Consider the following 22,258-nt stretch of genomic DNA (forward strand, 5'->3'; position numbering starts at 1 on the left):
CTTTTTCATCAGGCATTTTCAGTGCCTTTCTGGTTACTATACTTATAAGGCTGCAATTACTAAAGCATGTTTAAACCTTAGGCTCATTATGGCAATTATCACCATCACAGCCCAGCCACGGACAGTCCTATTATGCCTCATTTATGAGCACAAAAGCTAAGACTGCAAGAAAACGAAGAAACTCCCTCAGAAGGCACACAGCACAGCTGCTGGCAGCCAGCACCTCCGAAGCCGCGCTGCTCAAGCCGTGCACAGCTCTGCAGCGAGGGGAGCGGTGTGAGGGCAGCAGCCTGTGCTGTGTTTTTTGGGGGAAAAACCCCAGCACCCGCTGCCACCACAAGCTCTGCCCCTGCCTCAGCTCTCCTGCAGCCCGGTCCCTGCGGGGACATGCGAGTGGCACCAGTGGCCCCAGCGGCACCAAGCGAGGGCAGGCAGGGCTACTTACTTCCTCTCTCCTCTGTACCACTCAAAGACCGGGGCAGGAACGCCTGCACCTTCACACCGTATCAGTCCGTTCCCTCCGAGCATCACGCCGCTGGACTTAAGTTCCTGAATTGTGGGGGCAACTGAAAAAAAAATTGTAAAATAGACATTTGCACATAAATACAAAGACTGTTTAACTCCGCTTCTCTTCAGCACGCTTTGCGTTACTCAGCCTGGTGCGTGTTTTCCAGCTCGATTCACATTCAACCATGCTTTCCTCCAGCAGTGTAAAACTTATCCCACACAGCAGACTGACACAGATCTCTGTATCTGGTGTGAAAACATAACTGAGACACAAAGAGTATTAATCCCATACCGAACGATCTGTTTGTTCACCTCGGTCACCCAGTGTGAAGTACAATGTCGTGTGGCTGTCGCTGTCACGCAGGGTGCTTTCGGTTCCTGAGACCCCCCCGACGGGCACGGTGCGGTGCCGCAGGGGCTGGGTCGGGGGAGGCGAGCGGTGTGCCCGCCCTGGGGTGCTGAGCCCCGAGCCATGCCGTGCCTCGTGCCACCATCTTCTGCATCAGGCCTTCCAAAACGCCCCCAGGCACGGGTGGCCTTTGGGATCTCTTGTTGCATAGTAAAAAGACAAACTTACCTTCACAAGTACGACTCAGCCCAAATACCATATAGCAGGCATGACCTTCCTTCCCACTGTTACACTGGGTACGGATTTATTTCAGAAAATACATTTTGTCTTAAATAGCAAACATCATAAATCTGAATAAACATTTTAAACTTGGAATTACGGATACAAATAAAGGTAAAAGGCGATTGTTGACTTTTCCAGTTGCCAGCGAAAGGCAACTGTAAGCTGAAAACAGAAGATGGTGAATTCCTCAGGAAAGAGATTATCGAAGTTAAGGCTGAACAACAATTGCCTTCCCCCTGGAATTTCTTTTACACTCTCTGTTTTTAAACAACAATTTATGTGCATCGTAAAACACTATAAAATCTAAACCACAGAACTTATAAATAAAAATCTGTTGATTTTTTTTTTTTTTTTCCCAAGCAATTTTCCAGATGTTGCTTTAAGGTGTTTATGTACGTGTAAAACGCTGACTGCCTCGCATCTGTTCCTTCCCCACCTCATCCACAGTTCAGCACGCCACGCTAAGAGGCCATAATCTTTTATGGCAGGAGCTACGCCCAGGGAGCTCTGGATACACTCCTGAGCAGAGCAGCAGCCATGCAGCCTGCACGGGCTGCACCGCACCATGGCTGTGCCGGGCAGGAGGCAGGAGCTCGATGTCATGAAAGAGCCCATGAAGTGGGCATTCACCCACAGTGCTCCCCTTGGCGCTCCCATCGCTGCACACGGGCACTCATTGACACAAATTGCCCTGAAGTGTAATTAAAGCTATCTCCGGAGCTGGTGGCACTGCTGGCACCGCAGTGACCGCGGGCCGGACGGGGTCCCATGCACTGTCCCCACAGCTGGAAACGCTGCACCTGGGTGAAAGTGTGGGATGGGATGGGAGCAGCGGGCCCAGCCTGTAGAAACTCTGCTCCTGGTAAAAGTGTGGGGCAGGAAGGGAGCAGGGGGCCCGGCCCGGGCTGCCCTGCTGCTGGGGATGTGGGAGCAGCTTCCTCTGCCAAGGGCAAGCACACCCTCACCCTTCTGCTTCCTCTTCCCAATGATTACATGGAACAAACCCATACAAACGTCTGTGAATAAATATTCACTTTCAACTGGTAACATTAAAATTTCAAGTGGATAATCAGCATAACCAATTTGCATGACTACTTCTCCATAAAGCACACAGGAACAAATGAGATCTTTTTGTCAAAACTGTGACTCCATGAAAATAGCAAGTACTTATAAACCTGACTCCTTCCTGAGCAATGCTGCAGTTCATGCAGCCGCGGCTTTTAAGGCATAAGTTTGAGTGAGATGGAGCACATGAAGACACCGGTTACATTTGCTGCTGCTCCAGCAGCACTGAAGGACACCAGCAGCTGCCAAAAGCACCACAAAGTTCACAACTCAGCTCCTAATCCCGAAGTGTTCAAAGGAGTAATATGAAAATTGTTCAAGATAAACCATACAAAAGCAGCACCTGAGCAGCAGAAGAACACAGAAGCCACCTGCACAGGCACCTGGCAAGCAAAGGCTGCCGAAAGCTGGGACCTGGTCCTGCTGCTTGCCTGGCTGCGTGGTGGGAGAGCCCTGGCTCTGAGCTGCCACTGGGTTCCCCCCCAAGATAGGAAGAGTGCCACTGAGTTGCTCTTGGAGCGAGGCTTTAACCCATTTAAAGACTTGTGCACTCTTACTCTCAGTCCTCATTTATCTAAACACACTCAGTCTAAAAGGTTCTCAGTTCTTTCATCTCAGAGATCACACTCCCCCAAAAACTTGCTTGTTGTTTTTTCTGGTGTCTGGAAACCCACACCCGAAACGAGACGCAGTGCAATCAGGGAGACGTTGCCAAGTGGAGCAGAGGGATGGCCCCGTACAGTCTGCATGCGACGTTTTTATACACACAAGCCATGCTGATGTCCCACAATGCTGCCTCACTGAGGTACTTCTTCCCCCATTGCCCCAGTTAGCCTGACTGCCCGTCTTACACCTGACGAGTCAGCATCCTGTGCATGGATGCCACCCCACGCTTCTCCTTTCCCCTTTATTTTCACCACAGCTTTTCATTTTTGTTGGGAACATCTCCAGATCCTGTCTGCTCCGAGGGGTAGTATCAGAGCTTGGGCAAGTCCGTATGTCCCAGCATCCATCCCCACCCCTGGCCCAGGCCCCGCAGACACCTTTCATGCACTGAAAGTTTGGTTTAAGCTGTTGCCATCTCACGTATTTCAGTCACAATTTATTCAAATGCGCACCAGTCAGCAGCTGGACAGGATCCCGACAGCAAGCCCAGGCTCTCGTCTTGGTGTGGGCACCTGCAAAACCTCTCTTGCTTATGAGATCTCAACTTGGAACAAGAAATACCAAGGCGTGTGTGTGATGGAGAGGCAATATTTGAGAGTCAGAGATGAAAGACACAGCAGGAGGGTGAGCAGCACCCAGCGAGGCGGCAGCACATGGCCCCGCCGCTGCTCTGCCAGCAGGCGCCCCAGGGCAGTGCTGGGCCCAGCTCCTGCCTGGTGCCCGCAGCCCGGCACCACCTCGCCCACCAGCAGCGTGTGGCTGTGCCCAGCCGTGCTCGAGCATGACAATCCCTCCCCTGACACGGGGATGAGGTCCCACGTCCCACGGCTGTAGGGCATTGGCAGGCAGTGCCACAGATCCTGCGTGGCATTGAGTCTTGGCGCTGTGGCCATGGGGCCTGTCCTGCGCAGGACAGCCCGGCCACCCCGGCTCCGTGTGGTTTCAGCGTGCTCAGCACGCAGCCCTAAAGCAGCAGGCATGGGTACATCATCCAAACCCCCTGTAACAGCCCTGCACGGTGCCTCCTGGCAAAGCTTCCTCATAGGTGAATGCTGTTCTGCATTATGCCTGGGGAGTGGGAGTGCTTGCTCTTGTAACTCAGAGTGGGCAGGATTATTAGCAACAAAGCTGGAATTTGAAATAAATATACCACACTGCGTGGACACTACATGGACAATATACAATCCTTATGAGTTAGGCAAGAACAGAAAATAGAAGGCCAGCAAAGACCTGCGTAATACAGGAAGTTTTTTTCCAAAGTACCACTTTCAAACTTCTCAATGTGGCCTGCTCACCTTTTGCTTTTTTTGTGTGTGTGCATGTGTTAATAAATGCAGACCATCTCTTGGCAATAAATTTAAAAATAAACTGATCCATAAAAATGTACAGTTAGGCGCTGCTCTTTATATCTGTATGACCGTGCAGTCAAAAGATCAATTCAATCTAGCCTTAACGATTTGGAGTAACTTTCCAGACACAGAGCAGAGCAGCTCAGAAGCCCCAGGCAGAGCTCAGCAGAACTTGAGGCAGACGCTGGGGTCTCGGACCTGCTGCAGCAGCAGCCTTGTCGCCCACGCCATTGCCTGCCCTCCTGTCGCTCCCACCATGATGGCTTTGAGCCCCATCCGGCAGGAGCCCGAGGTTTCCTCAGATCGCCTCTCAGAAGGAGCCCAGCTTCTGTTTGCTCAGAGTTCAGAAAAAAATACAAATAAAAATCAATATTCTTTGCTCTAGGAAATCCCTGGCTAACATTGATATTAAAACACAAACCAAAGACAGCTTAGAATCATCGTTCTCTCATATTTTTTGTTGTCAGGTTATTTTCTCGTTTATAGTGTAAGGACAAATTATGTGATTCAGGTACACTTTGAGTGCAGTGATCAGGGCATTGAGCCCAAATTCCTCAGAGCCTCCTGCTCCCATTGGTACGGGAGAGAGGGTAATTCAGATGAGATTATGCACCTGAAGACCTGCTGCTTCAGGCTGCCAAGGTTTGTTTTGGAGAGGAAAAACACATGGGAGGAGATTCTCAGGCTTCCAATTTCATATATTTTCTAAATGTTTTCCATTCAGCCAGCAAAAACCCATTTTGGAGAAGACATTTATGGTTTGATCTTGTCTTTGCTATCAGCCTTGCTGTAATGCTCTCAGTTCACCCTCCTGGAGGCCAGCGTGGCCCAGCCTCCCTTGGTGAGGTGCTGAAGCAGGCGGAGGCTCGAGCCGTGGCAGCTGCCACCACACGTGGACGTCTCCCTGGGTCCCAGCTCGTCCCACAGCAGCTCCACCAGCCTGTCCCTGGATGTCCCAGGCAGCAGCATGGCCTGCAGGGGGGCTCTTCACAGCCCTCTGCACGCCAGGACAGCACCCAGTGCTTCCCAGCTCCAAAGGTTCCTGCTGCACCAACCCCTCACTAGCTCCTGTCCTGGGGGCACCCAGCACGCCCACCCTGCTCAGGGCCAGGGGACCCAGCTCTCTCATGCTGCGAGAGAGAAGATTTCAATCCTGCTCAACCCGAAGGCAATTAGATGCCTCCCCAGCCTCCTGGCAGGCTTCCTGCGAGGCCATCATGAGCTCTCCAAGTGGCAGTAGCATTCCTGCCGCTGACACCACAAGTCATCGCGCTGTCACACCAAACCCTGCTGAGCCGTGCCGACAGCGGGCGGCTGTGCCTTGGTCCTGCTGCTGCTCGGTGAATCGACAGGGTGCGGACTGCACATCCAGCACGCCACCTTCATTCTGGAGTTTAATAGTGATGACAAACTGCTGCAGAAAATCATTTAGTGTCATTAAGGATTCAGTCCTGCTATATTCTGCTGACTGACTGAACGTACAGATGCTAGCACATGTCTTTAGTGGGCAATAGAAAGTAAGGAATAAATACAGGTGGGCAGAAGCTTAAAGACCTGACAAAAAGTTAATAAACAGGATGAGCAGCTTTAAAAGGCAGATTTAAAATATCTAATTACAAGTGGAAACAATAGTGGAAATATATGAGAAATTTATCAATACAAGAGAATCCAAGGCCAAAGGGAGGCATTGGGTGGATAAGGCTTCAGCCATCCCTTAAACTCCACAGCCTCAGAGCTGAAGATGTCACTGTCTCTTCTCCCTCAGCTTATGCAGGAAAAGATTCTGTTTGTGTTGTAGAGGCACAGATGTATTTCTGGGTGTGCCTGTAGCACTTCACTGCAAACAGCAATAAATACACAAGCGAGTGACGAAAGAGAAACTTGTCTCAACAGAGTAGAGTGAGAGCAGGGCAGGGAGAGCCTCCGCGAGGAGGGGACGGCAGCCGCAGGTTGGTGCAGAGCGAGAGCACAAGAGCCAGTGGGCTCACAAAGATGCTGCAGTGAAATGTAACGCTGATGGTAACGAGGAACTCTTGTGGAACACTAATAGTTTAAATGTATTTGTACTTCCCTTCTTATCAGAAGCAGCACAAGGAAGCCCCAAGCAGGATGGGAGCACAGTGCAGTGCCAGCAGCTGGGGTGCTCCTGTCCTGACCCAATGCAAGAGGAGATGTCTGCGAGTCAGGGTGGGAGCAGGGGGACACAACAGCAGGGGGAGCAGGCAACACAACGCTCGGTGGGTGCAAATCCCCTTACATTTTGGTGAAACAACTGAAGCTTTTAAAAATACTCCTATTAAAGCTTGATGTGATGGTGCTGAGTACTCGCTGCACTTCATCTCTCCCCCAGGGCGTTAATGAGAAAGACGTGAAAACTATCATCTTCGTCTCCCTCTCCTCTGCTAAAAGGGCTCTGTAATTGCGTTCTGCTCAGTTGCTGCTCATCTGATACCACCAACATGTTTGCATGAGTCAGGCGTTTGTGCTGGGAAATCAAATTCTACAACTTATGTTCCATCCAAAAACGACGCAAAGTACTGCAGAGTCTGGTTTCCTACCCAAATATTTTCATTTTGCTTTTAAATGTCTGAAGGAACACTAAAAACAATGCATGAAATACACTGGCATTCAGACAGGCGCAGAAAATATGCAAAAAACCTCCAGCTAGAACAGGTTTCATCTTTTAACATTTTAATGAGCTTCGGGACTTTTATGCATATTAGTTATGTTGCCCTAATTACTCATTATAATTCTAATGTGCATTTTATATTTAATTACAATGCTTATAAAGATTTGGTATGGACAGTAAATTATTATAACTAGCATGTGCATAATGATTAAGAGCTGAATTTATTAACTTTTACACTAGCATTCAGGGCTGGCAACTTTCAATTTCACCTTTGTGATTAACCATATTGTCTGATTAAACTAACATTTTTGTGGCATTAATTGTAAATGTCAAAAAAGTCTTTTATTTTTCCTGTTTCCATCAGATTTTAATTTGGCATCCTAACGTACTCTTTTATTAGTGAAATTGCTCTCCAGTGTGTCAAGATTGAGCCTTTCAGGTAAGAAAACAGGTTTTCTAAGATCTGTTTTAGGCTACAGAAAAACAGGTACAAGCAATATTCATATATTTACTTTTTATGGATGTATTGCATCCTCCCAATAAAGGAATGAATCTTTGTAAGTGAAACAGTATTACTTGTACTTTAACTAATAAAGGTGGTCTTCCCATAGTCTAGAGGCTTTATTTTCTCTAGTTCGTTCAGAGCAGCAGCCCCAGCCCTTCCCAAACGAATAGTTTGATAGCTGCCTCTTCATATCAGAAACTTCTCCAGGCTGTGGCAATATTTGAGATAAGCGTCCTTAAGCAATCACTCTGCTAAACAAGTAAAAGGCTTATTTTTTCCATCTCTTCTTGATGACTTCTGAAAAAAAAACTGAATTCAGTAGGGTCTTGATGTATTTATGCATATACATTTTAAATGCAAACATACAACCTGTAAGTAAGCATTCAGTTCAGCTTCTGCATTTCTGGATGTGACCTAACATCTCTTTTCTGCTCCTCTTTCTGATTCAGAACTTAACTTCACCAAACATTATACTTTATACATGGATTAATTAAACAGACACGCAAATACCTCGAGCTAGCTGCCAGAGAGTAAGCAGAATCTCAAGCATCCTTTAGCTTCATTTTGCATGTTGCAGGGTGCATCAGAATTTCCTGAAATGTGCGTCTCCCTCAGCTGTGTCTAATGGATTGCATTATAACAGATCATCAAAATCACCGGCTGCTGTGCAATTTATATTTTTTGAATATAAAACCTCCCAGTGCTAAGTTGAGAGGAAAGCTTAAAATCCGTAAGTAATTGTTTTGTGGAAAAAAAAAAAACAACAACAAAAACAACAAAACAAAAAACCCAAAACAGCAACACAAAATAATACTTGGTAAATAATAGGCTAGCAGACAGGAATTCCTAACAATGTGTTTTACAAGTACTTGCACGACAAGAAAGAAGAGGAATAAACTTAACTCCAAGACCCAACAAAGCAAATGTGTACCTCTAGAGTTCTACATAATGCAGTGTAAGCAGGCGAGCACATAGATGGAAGGGCAGCTTTGCTTTTTTGTCCAGCAGATTTTGTCTTACTGCTTCATCTACCTAATCCATTTTCCATCAAAGCCTTTTCCTAACCACATTCCCTTCAGGTGCCCCTGTGCAGGTACTTCTGTCTCATGCTCAGTGGGATGTTCTGGTGTTGGAGCAATGCCCGGGTTCCCCTCGTAGCCTCAGGGCAGGTTCCTCTTGCCACAGCCACGCCAGCCAGCACCGCTTCGCTCGGACAGTCGTGGCGTTACCTGTACATGGGGCCACACACAGCATTTGTGATTTCTGTAACAGGGACAAAGCTGCTGCTTTACAGCGGGTCAGCAAAACCTGTCTGTGAATGCAGGCACTTTCCTTGACCACGTTCCCTGCCTCCAAGTTGGTGCTGCCCAGGCCCGTGTTGCTGCCAGACACTGCTGCGGGACCTCCACCAGAACCAGGCTGGGCCCCTGGCCCCATTTGTGCCCCCTCTGCCCAGGCCTTGCCCTGTGCCATGGGACCTGGCACCAGGCCCAGGGCTTCTCCCACCCACACCCGTCCGATGGCTGCCTGCACCCATCCACGATGAACGAGCACGAAGCTAATCCCACGTTTGCATACAAGGCTTGTTTGTCATTGGAAGGAACAGATGCACGAGACATAAAGGGGGCTATAAACGCTTGGTGTTTGGCATTGTTTGATACAGTGGAGTTGGTTTTAATCTTTCATTGGCCATTGAAGCTTGATTCAAATTTAAGTGAAGTCAAAGTATTTGTGTCGACTTCAGTGGGCTTCGAATGAGGCCTGGAAAGACCTGCAATAAAAGGGAATTTCACAGTCTTCAAAACAAGCCAACAAACAAACAAGGCAAAAAAAAGCAACTCGAAAGAGCACCAGTGAAACAAAATAACTCCTGTCATGTGATGCCTATTTTTGTGCACCATTGCTCTTACTGCTGTAATTTGAGGGAAAAGTTGTCATCGACACTTTCTCATCAGCAAAGAATGGCTGAGGGTCTGTAATTACCCGAGTCAAAAAGATACTTTTCTGGCTCACAACAGAAACACAGCATTGGGGGGAACCAGCAGAACCACTGTCTGCTCTGCAGCACCTGAAGGGGATCTGTAGGGGAGGATTTCAGGCTGACTGTGGTCTGCAGGGAGGTGGAGGGGCATATCGCCAAGCCCCAGATGATGAAGAAGCAGAGTGGTGCCTTTGCTGCGTGGGCCCGGGCAGTCCCTGGGGCCAGGAGATCCCAGAGGCCGTGAGCTTTGTGCTGCGAGGCAGGCAACAGCTGTGAGGGGCAAAGAGAAATATTTCACTCGGGCCAGCTTGCTGTTAAAGGCTGCAGTGCACGGCATGTGCAAGAGCAATGTCTTGGGGCAAGGCTGGAGGAATGCAGCTATCTTTGGATGGGGCCGTAACCGCAGGGCAGGAGCAGCACCCCTCAGTCTGTGGGGGAGAAGGACGTGGGGCTGGGGGCTCTGCTGGCCGGCCCCGGCCCCCCCAGGCCTTCGCACCCACAAGGCTCCCCCTCGCTCGGCAGCTGAGTGGGAAACCTTCCTCTGAGGCAGTGAGCCCTCGGCTCTGCCGCCCTTCCTTTATCTCAGAGAGTTATTCAAATGCGTGTGTGGAGGTGAGAGGGGAAAAATGAGTGTCAGCATCCTGGAGCCGTACTAAGGAAAGAGGAGGAGGAGAGGGGATGCTTCTGTGCATTTGATGCCGATCCAGAAGGAAGAATTGGCTGGGAGCCTGGGCGAGAACAAACAGGAGTGCTTTTACTGTGCTACTTCTCTTCCTCCAAGGAAGATAAAAGCAACGGACTTCAACAAGTTCCAGGAATTACTGAGTAGGTCTTTTGGCAGTAAAGCTGAGGAGAAAGGGAATTAAAGCAAGCTGGTAGTTTTTCAAGGAAAGATATTTTGGAACAAACACACAAAATACCCCAGCGCAGGTCGTAAGTGCAGTAAGAGAGCTGCTGAAGTCCTACGTGAGCACCTTCGGGAAGTCAAAGCACAGAAGCAGATGAAGTAGGCAGGAGACATCAAGGGTAGTGAGAAACCATGCCATAGGTACGTTAGTAGCATTATAGAAAAAGACAGCAGGGCCCAACTATTCTGCTACTCAGTACTACCACTGTATGGTGCCCAGACCACCGAAACACCCGTGGTGGCACCTCTGAGCATCAGGCACACGGGTGCTCAGTTCCCAGCACCTCGACCAGCCTTCCCAAGGTCCCAGAAGCAATGGTTTAATCACGGTTTGCTTTATGCAGAGCTTCGATGAAGTCTACCAGGATCATCTGATGTGTCCAGAAAACAGCTTATACAAGACTGTTCCCTACTGACTGCAGGCTGAGCACTATTAATCTTGTGAGACCACAGCACAGAGGAGCTGCAGGAAGGCAGCTGGCAATGCACAGCACTGCGAAGGGAGGCCAGCCCTTCCCAGAGAGGCAGGACAGTTGTGTTATCAACCATGGGCTTGATGGGGCACTGGTATGGTCTCAGCTGAAGTACCAAGTGCAGAAAAGCTGAAGGACTTGGGGTTAGTGTAGCTGAAAGAGATGACTTACTAGCAGTGCATTACCTCACTAAATATGCACAAGAAGAAAAATGGAATCAGCTCTTCCCTATCTCATTTATGGCAGGTCAGGCAATGATAAATTGAAACTGAACCAAGAGAGGTTCAGGTTTGCAAAGCTAACTTATTGCTGAAAGAGGTTGCTTAAAGAGAATGTTGATGTGTTTTTATTTAATTAAAAAAATATCAGCACCTGCATTTGGACAGCAGCATCAGATTGACTGCTCAGTTCCTCCTTTGGGTTGGATTTTTGTGATCTCCCAGACATTGGAATTATTAAGCATCAGAACAGCTCCTTTAATGGCAATCTCCTTTACTCAGTTCTGTAGATCCTAGTGTTGTATTTAAGGTTGGGTACCATTCTTCAGCACAATGGGAAAAAGAGAAATTATACTTGTCCACACTTCCAATAGTAATAAAATCTTTAGGTTTATGCTTAGCTACAAAAATGAAGTAAATACTGAAAAAGGATATAGAATTCAGAAAAAAAATAAATCAGATGACAAGTAGAACTTTTTTGTAGAAAACTTATCTCCTACAGCTTGGATCTGATTTGATATATTCTACATACATAACAAAGTAGCTAGGTGTACTCTCCAAAATGATATTTCTAAGGACAGTACTCATTACTACTGTATAATAAATGGAAGCATAAGTCAGAGTTAGCACTGAACAGATTGTTTGGGGTTGCAAAGACAGCAGCTGTCACAGCTTGACAGCTTTCTTGTTAGTGAATCAGCTTTACTGACAGTCTTTTTGATTGAAAACCACTGTTCGCTGACAGTGTGTTATAGCTGATATACATATGTATCTCATGAAGAATGAGAAAGAGCCATAAAGAGTCTAGAAGCAATTGCTCTATATTAAAAAGAAGTGAAGTTTACATAAACGTGTCCCCCTGTCGCCTCCCCCCGTGTTAATCTGCAGCAGGTACACGTTTGCAGGAACAGGACAGCGTACTGATATGTGACAAGCACACATGCGCACCAAGGCAAGGCAGAGTCCCTTTTCTAACTAAAAGCAATGAAGTCACAAAGTACTGATTGTTTTCAGACACTCGCAGGAAAAGTTTCTGTAGCTCAAAACAAAGTAATTATAGAAATAAAACCCAGTGGCACTCTGACAGGCAGGTAAGGCTTCCCAGACCTCCTGCTAGCCCAGAGGGGGATCCACTGGAGTACGTCCTTCTCAGGGAACTGTGACTCAAAGAAGAACCAGTTCACTTAGAAACACATTTTACTTTCTCTTACATACTGCATCTGTGTCGATGCCTTCGACTGGCAGCTCTGTGGGACAGGGATCATCAGCTTCTGCTTCCCGTAGCACACCCCAAACACCCGTGCAAAGCCACCACCGCCACTGCTGTGTGGCCAGCGCAGTGCCTGCTTCCTCGATCATCTCAGTGAATGCACAGAATCGTTTCTGTTGCAGAACCTCAGAGTCGTCACTGCACACATCATCTGTGTGTACACATCACCAAAAATTAGCTGGCTGCTGTAAAGGAGGCATTTTATTGAAGCAAATGCATCTCAGGGGTCTCTCTCTGCATTTATTTATAAGATTGTTCATATAAAGTAATTCATTCTCCCTCAGTTTTGTGGTGTTTCAATGGATAAAAGCCAATGAAGTGCGTACAATGGATGCCACCTTCGATTTTGAGATCATTGCTTAAAACAAAGAATGCGCCCTTGTTCTGAAGAAGACCAAAGCCAAAAGACAGCAGCCACCTATGGACACCAGAAACATCCAGGGCTCTGCAGCTTTGTCACTGATAAACATTTAGTATTTTTCTTACAACTGCTCGTCTTTAAATAATGTCTACGTGTTTTTTAAGAGTAGGCAGTATATCTCAACTCAGCACAAGGATGCAGACATGACTTTCTTTTCCTGAAGTCTGGGATACTGGGATTTTCCCCTCACACATTCAGTGGCTGCACTGAGAGATAATTCCTGAGATGCTCTTTTGCCATTAATAATACCAGGTGCAGAAGCAGTGAGCACCTGAATTTTGACTTTGATATCAATCATATTTTTGTTCAAATTACACTGGAGACCATGCATTCTGAATTGCATTTTTATCTTCTTTCAGTCTAGAAATGCCGATTGCGTTCTTATTGCACAGCGTGCAACAGCTATTGAACCAGCTGAAGCACTGAAGCAATATGGTCCGTGATGTTACTCTGTCTTCAGGAAAGAGCACCAAGTGCAGCCCTGCTGCAAGGCTTCAGAGCTTTCATTGCAAGTGTTTGTGTTTGTTTTGTACCTGCAAAATCCAAAAACCATACCAACCTCAAAATAGTTCCTTCTTATTTGAAAAGAGGTAGAAAATATGAAGAGAAGCAGACAAAAGCTTTATGGATTGTAACACCTGAAGAACGACGTTGGCAATTTTTCCTTTCTTCCGTGTCGACTGCACTGCTTTGTTTTAAACTATAAAAGCAGAAATATTACTTCTCAAAGCTCCCCTAGCTCAGATCTAGTGCCTATACCACACACTTCCTAATACCAGCCAAATTGCAGAAGTTATTAAAACCTAATTTAGCAATCTCACCAGGGTACAAACAAGTTGTAACAATATCATTACAGCCTTATCAGGGACTGGATGTCTCTCTGAAATGCCGAGCGTAGTCGGGGTAGGAGCCAAGCGGGACTGTCGCTGCGTGGCATTGTGGCCATACCAGGCAGCCACGAGTTATGCTAAACAGATCTCTGTTGCAGAACCATTTCAAAGCAGCCGTGGCTGCTGTTGGAAGAAATAGATAAAAATAATAATCAGGGGACTGAGAGTTTTGAAAGAGTGGCACGCTCCACAGGCTTGCCTTTCCTGGCTCCAGTTGGCGTCACCAGCTGCACTCAGAAGCCCTTTAGACTCTCACCCTGTGAAGGCTTTTCCCTTGCAAGGGGCAGGGAGGACAGGCCAACAGCTACAAGGAATACTACAGCTACCAGGAGAAATATTGCTTTACAATGTGCAGACTATTACAAGAAATATTTTAAGTAATTGTTTTTGCTGAAGAGCAATCTGGGCAAGTGAACACTCCTGGAAGCTGAAGAGCTCTCCATTAATTTTGGCTCTAGTCTGGGGTATTACAGAGCCTGCTGTATACTTTAAATTGCTTCTTGAAATGCATAAGCTCTTTACAGATGAGTCATCTTCTATTAATACTTTAATTTTTGTGAACTGTATTTCAGCTAGTATTTAAAGTGGGATCACCTGGAGGCTGAGGAGCTAGCAGTGGCCCAGAGCTGGGAGAAAGCACTCTCTCCAGACAGGATTTACTGCCCAGAAGTGCTTTTCTTCAGTCACTACATACATTTTTTTTCACTTTGCATCCCTCCAGGTTTGAGGGAGTTCACATCCCACCTGCAGATCTGGAATTTGATCACCTCTGAACATAACAGCAAGCCACACGTGGAGCCTCCGGGGGGCCAGGAGGGCACCCTGCGAAGCCAGCCCCGCGGGGAGAGCTGCGCTGCTGCTCCTGCCCATCGGTCTGCTGCCTCCGGGAGGTGCAAGAAAGGGAGCCTCACCAGCAGCGGATACACAGAGATGTCTGCAACCTCACCGTAACCTTGTTTTGGTTTTGAAATTATAGCACAAGTAGAAAAGTACACAATAGTTGTTAAAAACTTCATTAACTTAACCGCTGCCAAACAGGGGGTGCAGCCCCCTGCTCACCCCCAAAATAAGCCAAGAATCACTCGGAGGGGCTAGGCAGAATTTTCTTCAATATGAAATAGAGACTCCTTATCTACTGGAGGGATATCTTAAGTACTAATACTCTAACTTCAAATACAAGACCTCATTTCGTGTTGCCAGAGCCCTTGATTATGAGCTGTGGCAGCAGAATGCCATCTACGTGAAGGAACATTATAATCAATTCTGTCACGCTTCAATATAAGCAACACTTTTCAGAAATGAGCACCAACCACGCAGCAGTTTGCAGAACCTAATAGTAAACTACTACACCACAGAAAGAAATCAATGTTAATTTCGGAGCCAAATTGCACTTGAGTCAGAAACCTGAACTATATTGTTTTAATCTGACTTCTGAAATGCTAATAAAAATACCTGAAGGACATAAAATGACAAACATTACTTTCATAAGAGGCTTCTTTCCCCACCAGTGAGAAGAAAACTATTTTCTTCATATCAACTATATTCTCCTCCCCACTCCAATTGAGATGGATTTAAACACATGACTAGTTTTTATTGATCTGAACCGGTATAAGTTGTTTTTCATTAAGTGTTACTATGAGATGGTACATCATATAACTCATACAAGTTATCTCAGTCAGTGATAAGAATAGTTTGCAAATTAAATAAATCAGAATTTAGCCCTAATGCTGACCAAAAACCCAACAAAACCACAGTATAAAACTGCAACCCTGGTTACATTGTGCATGATCAAATTTTAAATCTCCATTTAAAGAATAGCAGAAAATTCCTCAAAGATCTTTATCTTAGGTCAGAATAACTATTCTTACAAGCACAAGTTTAACTTGAAATATTCTGCTATTAGCTCTTCTTCTGGATGGCTGGACCCAAAGACAAGCTCTGCTATTATTGACTCAAATCACAATCCAAGTTTTCCTACCAACTGCGTTAGCACCTCACCTCCTTTAGCTAGGGTGGGTGGCTCTGTGTCCTCATATAGTTGACCCGCAGATATAGAAACTAATTACACCGTTATTTCTCTGCTCTCAGCTGTGTATTCTGTGATGCAGGAAAGACATCTTCTCCATCCTTCCAAGTAAAGGTCTTCCTACATCTTTTTAATTAAAATAGTAGCTCAGACATAAATGTTACACCTACTGAACCAGAACATCGGTACAACGCAGAGAACCTGATTTTGAGAATTAGGTTAATATTTAACAATGGCAGGACAAACAGGTCAGGGGATGGTCCTGATGCACAGACCCCACACCCACGTCGCTGCTGACTCCCTGCCAACACGTCCTTCCAGAAGCTGCTCCTTGGTCCCCAGCAGCACGCCGTGGAGCAGCGCTGTTCTTACCACCCAGACCATCCACCCAGCTCTGTGTGTTTGCTCTGCTGGGACAGCTTTTCCAAACAGAAGAGTGCAGCAAGGGGAGGACTCTGTGTGTTCCCCAGGTCTGTGCTAGATGGGCAAGATGAAAGGGGACCAATACTCAGCCTTCATCCCAAAGAAAACAGAAAATCTGTGAAAAACGGGGCAGCCTGAAGTGACACTACGGACACAGCTCGTGCCGGCCATAGTCCTCTCCAATGACCGCAGACTCAGCCCTACGATGCAAGCCCATGGTGCGCACCAGCACTGCCCTTACCTGCAGATCTGACACCAAGAAGACTTGAACAGAGTAAGGAGTTGACTTCTGGAAAGCTCACACACACTGAGCTCCACCAATCTATTAACAGAATCAAATATTAACCAGCAGTCAGATTTTCAGGAGTCCCCAGTGTGACTTAGAAGCCAAAATCCCATTTTGAAAGTTAACTGGAGAATTCAGAGAAGCATGTTTCACAGGAAGTCAATGAAACCGCACTCCGGAGTGCTTTTAACTTTTAAAAGTGTAATTTAGATACTTCAAAACAGTATTGCAAAGTTCAATCTTCTAAGGCACTGTGCACACGTAACTCCTGAAATGGTCAGTGGGAATTGTGGCTACCCAGTGCCTGCAAATTGCTCTGCGTTGCTACAACGCCGAGCAATACTTCAGACCCTTGTGATTAAAGAAAGGCTGGCTCACATGATGCAATTTTAAACGTGTGAATTTCAGCCAAACGGATAACGTCAGCCACTGCCACCTCAAGATAAGGTCCTTCTGCACCACGGTCAAATATGAACATACAAGTTCATCTCATCTGGGTGCAATAGTGTTTGAAGAGTTGATGTGACCGAGTTTACTGTATATAAAAGGCACGGGAAAGAAAAGCAATAACTTCTCCACACGGTTATGTTCTTTACGGGAACTGGTGTTAACTGGTTGAAAAGAAAAAATCCTTGTCATTGCATGGACTTGTCCTCACCAATAGAAAAAATTCTGGCCCAGTTTGAGGTCCTTCAGGCTGTCGGACGTCATCAGGCGTACCCTTGCCTGCAGCCGCTGTGCTCCACCTGCGGCACAACAGGCACAGGGGCTGTACCTCTGGCTGGTGGGCTGTGAGCTCGCTCAGCCCCAACTGTGCCCATAATTGTATGCAAAAGTATCCCCACACAGCTTTGAGAACCCCCAGACAGACACCTAGAGGTCCACAAACACCTCAGTGTCAACCCACAACTAGTCTGTAAGCTGCACCCAGGGCAGGCACCAGAGAATTTGCTTCCTCAGGCTGCGTTTGCCATCCTGGGATCATCAAAGCAAACAAAAAAGCCTTGCATAAGCAAAGCTGCACGCAGATGCTTGCAGTTGTTTGGTACACCGTCCGTGCTACTTTAAGAAAAACAATGAAGTTGCACCTACGGCTCAGAACAAACTTCTGCAGACCTCCTGGTTTCTCTGACACGAGGACCCCGCTCACTTGCTCTCCTAGAGCTGCTGCTGACAATACCCCTGCCTTCTGGCGTTAGTCAGGCTGCACATCTGTGGCTATTAAAAAGGGAAAGAATCAAAGTTGCTTATTTATGCTTAAACAGAATCCCTCCGTCCCCTCCCATATCAAAAGAAAATGGAAATTAAAACTGCCAATTGCCCTGGCTGTTTTCATGCTTGGTACCAAAGCAGGACAGAAACGAGACCTTTGCAAAATGTTTGGGTCATCTTTTTATTCAGCTTGATTGAAGGAAATTTTCTTTGTTGAACCTAAAATAAAAAACCTTGCCCAGGAAATGTTTTTCTTAGGTCATCAGCGATGCACAGCCATGCGCTTTCTGGGAGCATAAAGTCACGGCCCTGTGTCCAGCTATCAGGAACCCCAGCAAACACCGAAGCCCTATAATGTTTTTCCCAGTAGGCCTAAGGTTACAGATATAATTAGGTTAGAGTGGCTTGTACAGTATGTCTGATTTCAAAGTAAAATCAGAGTATTATGCATAATATTATGCAAGTGCCATAGCAACAGTAAGGCAGACTTCCATGAAATGCTAATGAGATAAGCTGTTCTGCAAAAACCCTAACCTGTCCAAGCAAAAACAAACACATTACTTAAAATTCATACAAGAAACTCACACATTCCTTCTATTAGAAAAAAAAAATCACAAAAAAAAAAACAAAAACCACCACCACCACAACAGAAAAACAGCCCACGACATAAAATATCTTATCAAGCCATCGCAGCAGGGAAGAAGCAGGCAGGGAGCGAGGCAGATGTGTGCACAGCCACCTGTTGCTGTTGGCGTGCTGCTCCAGGAGCACCCCGACGAGCTCCTTACCCAGAGAGTGCCCCCACCCAGGCTGCCCAAAGCCCCTCCAGCCCGGTGCGAGGTGCCCCTGCCCGTGGCTGGGTATTGGAACCCCATGGTCTTTAAGGTGCCTTCCAACCCAACCCATGCTGCGATTCTGTGAAAGGCAGCACCATTCCAAACACAGGATTGGGCTTGTTTGACCACTGATATAAAAGAAAAATTTAATCAAAGCTTTCCAAGCAAGCTTTGGTCAGGATGTGGAGTATTTTGAGTTCCTTCTGTACCACCCCATCCACTGCACCCCATCCCCCTGGACTCCTGCTTGGGGTGCAGCTGTGCTGCTGCAGCTGGCTTTCACCTCCCTGCTCAGCAGCGGTGAGCTCGGTCATCGGTTTGCAGTGTGATGGGGTTCTCAGAGGCTGGAGTTACAGCACTGCCTCCTAATTTTTGCTGAATGCTTTTTTTTCCTCTCCGAAGCCACTGGTTTGTAATTCAGTAAGGTCCACAAGACCCAGCTTTAACAGAGCTGTCTGAGACACAATTACAGAAAAACAGGCCCCGAGTGTGTATGATAAGGGCATCTGAGAAGAAGGATCACTACAGTGCAGCTCCACCTTAAAATAAGCCCACGTTTGCTATTTATTTAGGTAATTGACAATTTTACGTAAATTAAAATAAATGCCAGCTTCATGATGCACACGTCTCATTCTTCATCATCTCAGCGTGGCCTCAGCACTTCTGGAGATTTTTGCATTTAGCAACTGCCTTTAATCTTTTAAAGTCTGTCAGTAACAAACCAGAGGGGCAGTGGAGCTACAGCAACATGTGTATAGTTACAGAGCAGCTTTCAGATGACATTAAAATCTTCCTAATCCACACACTGGTTTGTTCAAAGGGGGCTTCAAGATTATCATCCATAAATCAGTATTTGCTTTATAAAATATAATAGAAAATGATAATAAGATTTGCTTCTGAAGTGAAATTGGATTATATTTTATCTATTTTAACTTCGTTTGGTATAGTGTTCCTTCAGAAACCAGCATCCTCACACAATCTTATGCTAGGATCTCGTTTTTTTCCCTCTCTCTGAATTCAGACAAACACACCACAATTCTCAGGCCACCATTTTAAAAAGAGAAATGATGGGAGGGGGGACGTACATAAATTAAGTAGAAAATGTAGATTATGCAATGTGAAACAGTATAAAGAAAAAAACAACCTAAACCAAAGTCACTGGAGTTACAATGGATGCACTGTAGGGCAGGGAGCAGACCGGTGCTTTATGTCTGGCTGGGAGCTGCCCAGCTAAGGAACTTGAAATTCAGAAAGTAATTTAAACCTGGTCATTTTCTTGTATTTGCTTGGATGACTGAACAACCGCTATACGAAATGAGTATCCATATTCACAATTATGCTTATATTCACTGTAGCCGCTCGGGGTTCATTGATACATTCTATTAGCTGGACACAATAAAGCCTTGATTTATTCTCCACTTATCAGGTCTGCCATAGAGAACATTCCTTTTATTAACAAGCAAACAGCATTAAAATTGTCAGAAGCAGCAGTTAAGCGATCATGCTCATGCGGTGTGGTGCTGCCATCACCCCCTGCGCCGGGCACGGTCCGTCGGGGCGCTGCACCACGAGCTGCAGCAGAGGAGGGCCGAGATGCAGCAGGGGTTGCTCCAGCTCCCAGCACACCCCTATCAAGTGTAGGAGTCCTATTTCCTACAGCAAGGCCCTTCCCTGCAGTAAGCACTGTATGTGGGCAAGGCGAGAGGCGTTTTGTGGAGTACAGTCAGGGCCCTGTAAGGCCAGAGCAGGCCCGCTGCCAGTGAGTCGGCTGTTCTGGTCGCTGCTAAGTGACACTCACCGAGGAGCTGGGTCACAGGTAAAGGAATTAAACACCCGCTGGAGCCACCCGGGTGGTGGGCACAAATCCCTGTACCAGAAGTGTGATCACAGAATAACGCACGCGGGGTGAGGAGGGAGAGGTGCTGCCGAGCTAGCACTGAGCCCACGCTGTAGGAGTTGAGGGAGGCTGCAAAACCGAAGGAAGTAAAGGGATGGGACTCTGGGGGGAGCTGGGGGCAGAAAGCCTTGCTCTTTATTGAACAAGAATCTCCTTAGCAAAAGAAACAGAGCTGAAGAATGTTCAACCAAGAAAATTCTGCTCAACCCAGTGTGACAAAAGAACCCCAAATCTTCCTCTTTTCTTGCGTATTTCTGTCATTTAGTCCTTCCCAGTTTTACACTTGAAAATAATTTTAATACTAATTTCTTTTAAATAGCACCAGAGCTGGTTAGACAAACCACAGCCCGCCTGGAGGAGACATTCAGCCCTGGCTGACTGGCCACGTGCATGGAGCTCCTTCAGGGGTGCAGAGCATGGGCAAGAGGGCTGGGGGCAGCCGGACACCCTCGGTACTGGGCTGTCCAGGTCTGGGGGTGGGCTCGTGGGGACGGTGGGCACGGGGCGAGCCCTCCCAGCTTCGGTGAGCTCCTGTCCAGGCCTCTCCTGATCGCAGTGAGCCACTTTTCTGCCTGGTCAGAATTAATGAGCGTTAGCAGCAGGGAGCAGATGTTGGGAGAGCTTTTGCATTGCGCTCAACTGGCTTGGGGACAATGTACAAATCAAACAGAAGCGTGTAAGCAATTAGCTGACTATGACAAATCTTTCACATAGACAAACGGCTTCATGCTGCAGCCAGATCCTAGTTTTGCATTGCCTTTTTTTTTTTTTTTTTGGCCATTTTCTTCTTTAGTTGTAAGAAAGAAAAAAAAAATGCTCTGCATGTCCCCAGTGCAGACTTAGCAGTTCGCCTGAGCCTGGCACAGGAATTCAGAGCCAGGTGCATCCCACCACGGCCAAAGGCGCTTCCTGACGGACAGGAGTTGCTGCAGCTGGAGCTGAGCAGCCCTGCCCGTGGTCAGCCCTCCCTGCCTGCCCGTCCTCCAGCTCCGCAGCACCATTTCTCCCAGTGCTCCCAGCTTGGTGTCGAGGGAGGGCTTTGACAGGACAGCTCAGGGCATGCGCCAACCAGCACACCAGCCCTGTGTTGCATTTAAGCTTGAGTTTTGGCTTTGGCCAACCAAGTTGATGCTTTCCTCTGAATTAGGACTCACAGAAGCCTCAGCCTTGGCTCGGGAGGTGAGGGAGAATTGTGGATTTGATGATTTTATCACCTCCTCTCTGTTTTCTCAAACAAAACAAGCGTGAAGGAGCATTATCAACTTCTCCCTTTTTGCCATCCCTTAGAAAGCTCCTGACCCAGCCACACTTATTAAAACTCCCATCGCATGAAGTTGCTTAGAAGCAGTTTTTGTTTTGATAAAACTAAACTGAGCTCCCTGTTCCTCCCGGGTCTCTATCACAAGTCATTTATTTAACAAGATGAAATATTTTGGAGCACAGGTTGCGTGAAAGGTGTCACACCACAACACCCAGGCCACATCTATGCAAGTGTCTGCTCAACTTCCCTTACCAACAGTGTCCCAGTAACAACACACTCAACAAAAAACAGCGGTCACTTGCTCCATGGGCCACCACCCCCCCATTTTTTTCTTCCCAGGTAGCCCACAGTTTTTAGAGACAACCATGATGGATTCAGCACGAGGCTGCTTGCACTGCTGCTTGCGCATGACTCAGCAGCACAGAAACTGTGAGACTTGTGGCACACTTGAACTATTTGATAGCTGTTGGGAAGCGAGGAGAGCCCACTGGGAGCCCATAACCACACCGGCAGCCTGGGGACTGGGGCTTTGCTCCCACAGCACATGGACGGGGACGGCACCCGCTGAGGGGACACAAAGCCAGAGCCTCAAACGTTTATAGAGTCAGTAATGATGCCGCAGCAATTTTCAAAGTAGGAACTGCTACAAATTACAAGGTAATTGCACTTAGCCTAAGAAAATTCGTAAGTGGAATGAATTAGTGTAATTATTCATATATTCTTTCCATTTTTTACAATTTGGAGGGAAAAAGAACACTGTTCTGAATGTTTCATGTTGCACTGAATGTTAAACCAAATTCAATCC

The 22,258-nt window shown here is 46.9% G+C and overlaps 1 protein-coding gene across 2 annotated transcripts in view; it reads right to left on the minus strand.

Moving 5' to 3' along the window:
- Positions 1 to 22,258, minus strand: part of NEGR1 (neuronal growth regulator 1) — a 238,574-nt gene that overhangs the window by 54,453 nt on the left and 161,863 nt on the right. For both annotated transcript variants that reach the window (XM_084527909.1, XM_084527908.1), the window contains exon 5: positions 446 to 566. In XM_084527909.1, the coding sequence (XP_084384035.1) occupies positions 446 to 566 (121 nt within the window). The remainder of the gene's footprint in view (positions 1 to 445; positions 567 to 22,258) is intronic.

The sequence above is a fragment of the Aythya ferina genome (genome assembly GCF_964211825.1).
Source record: "Aythya ferina genome assembly, chromosome: 8".
Classification (NCBI taxonomy): Eukaryota; Metazoa; Chordata; class Aves; order Anseriformes; family Anatidae; genus Aythya; species Aythya ferina.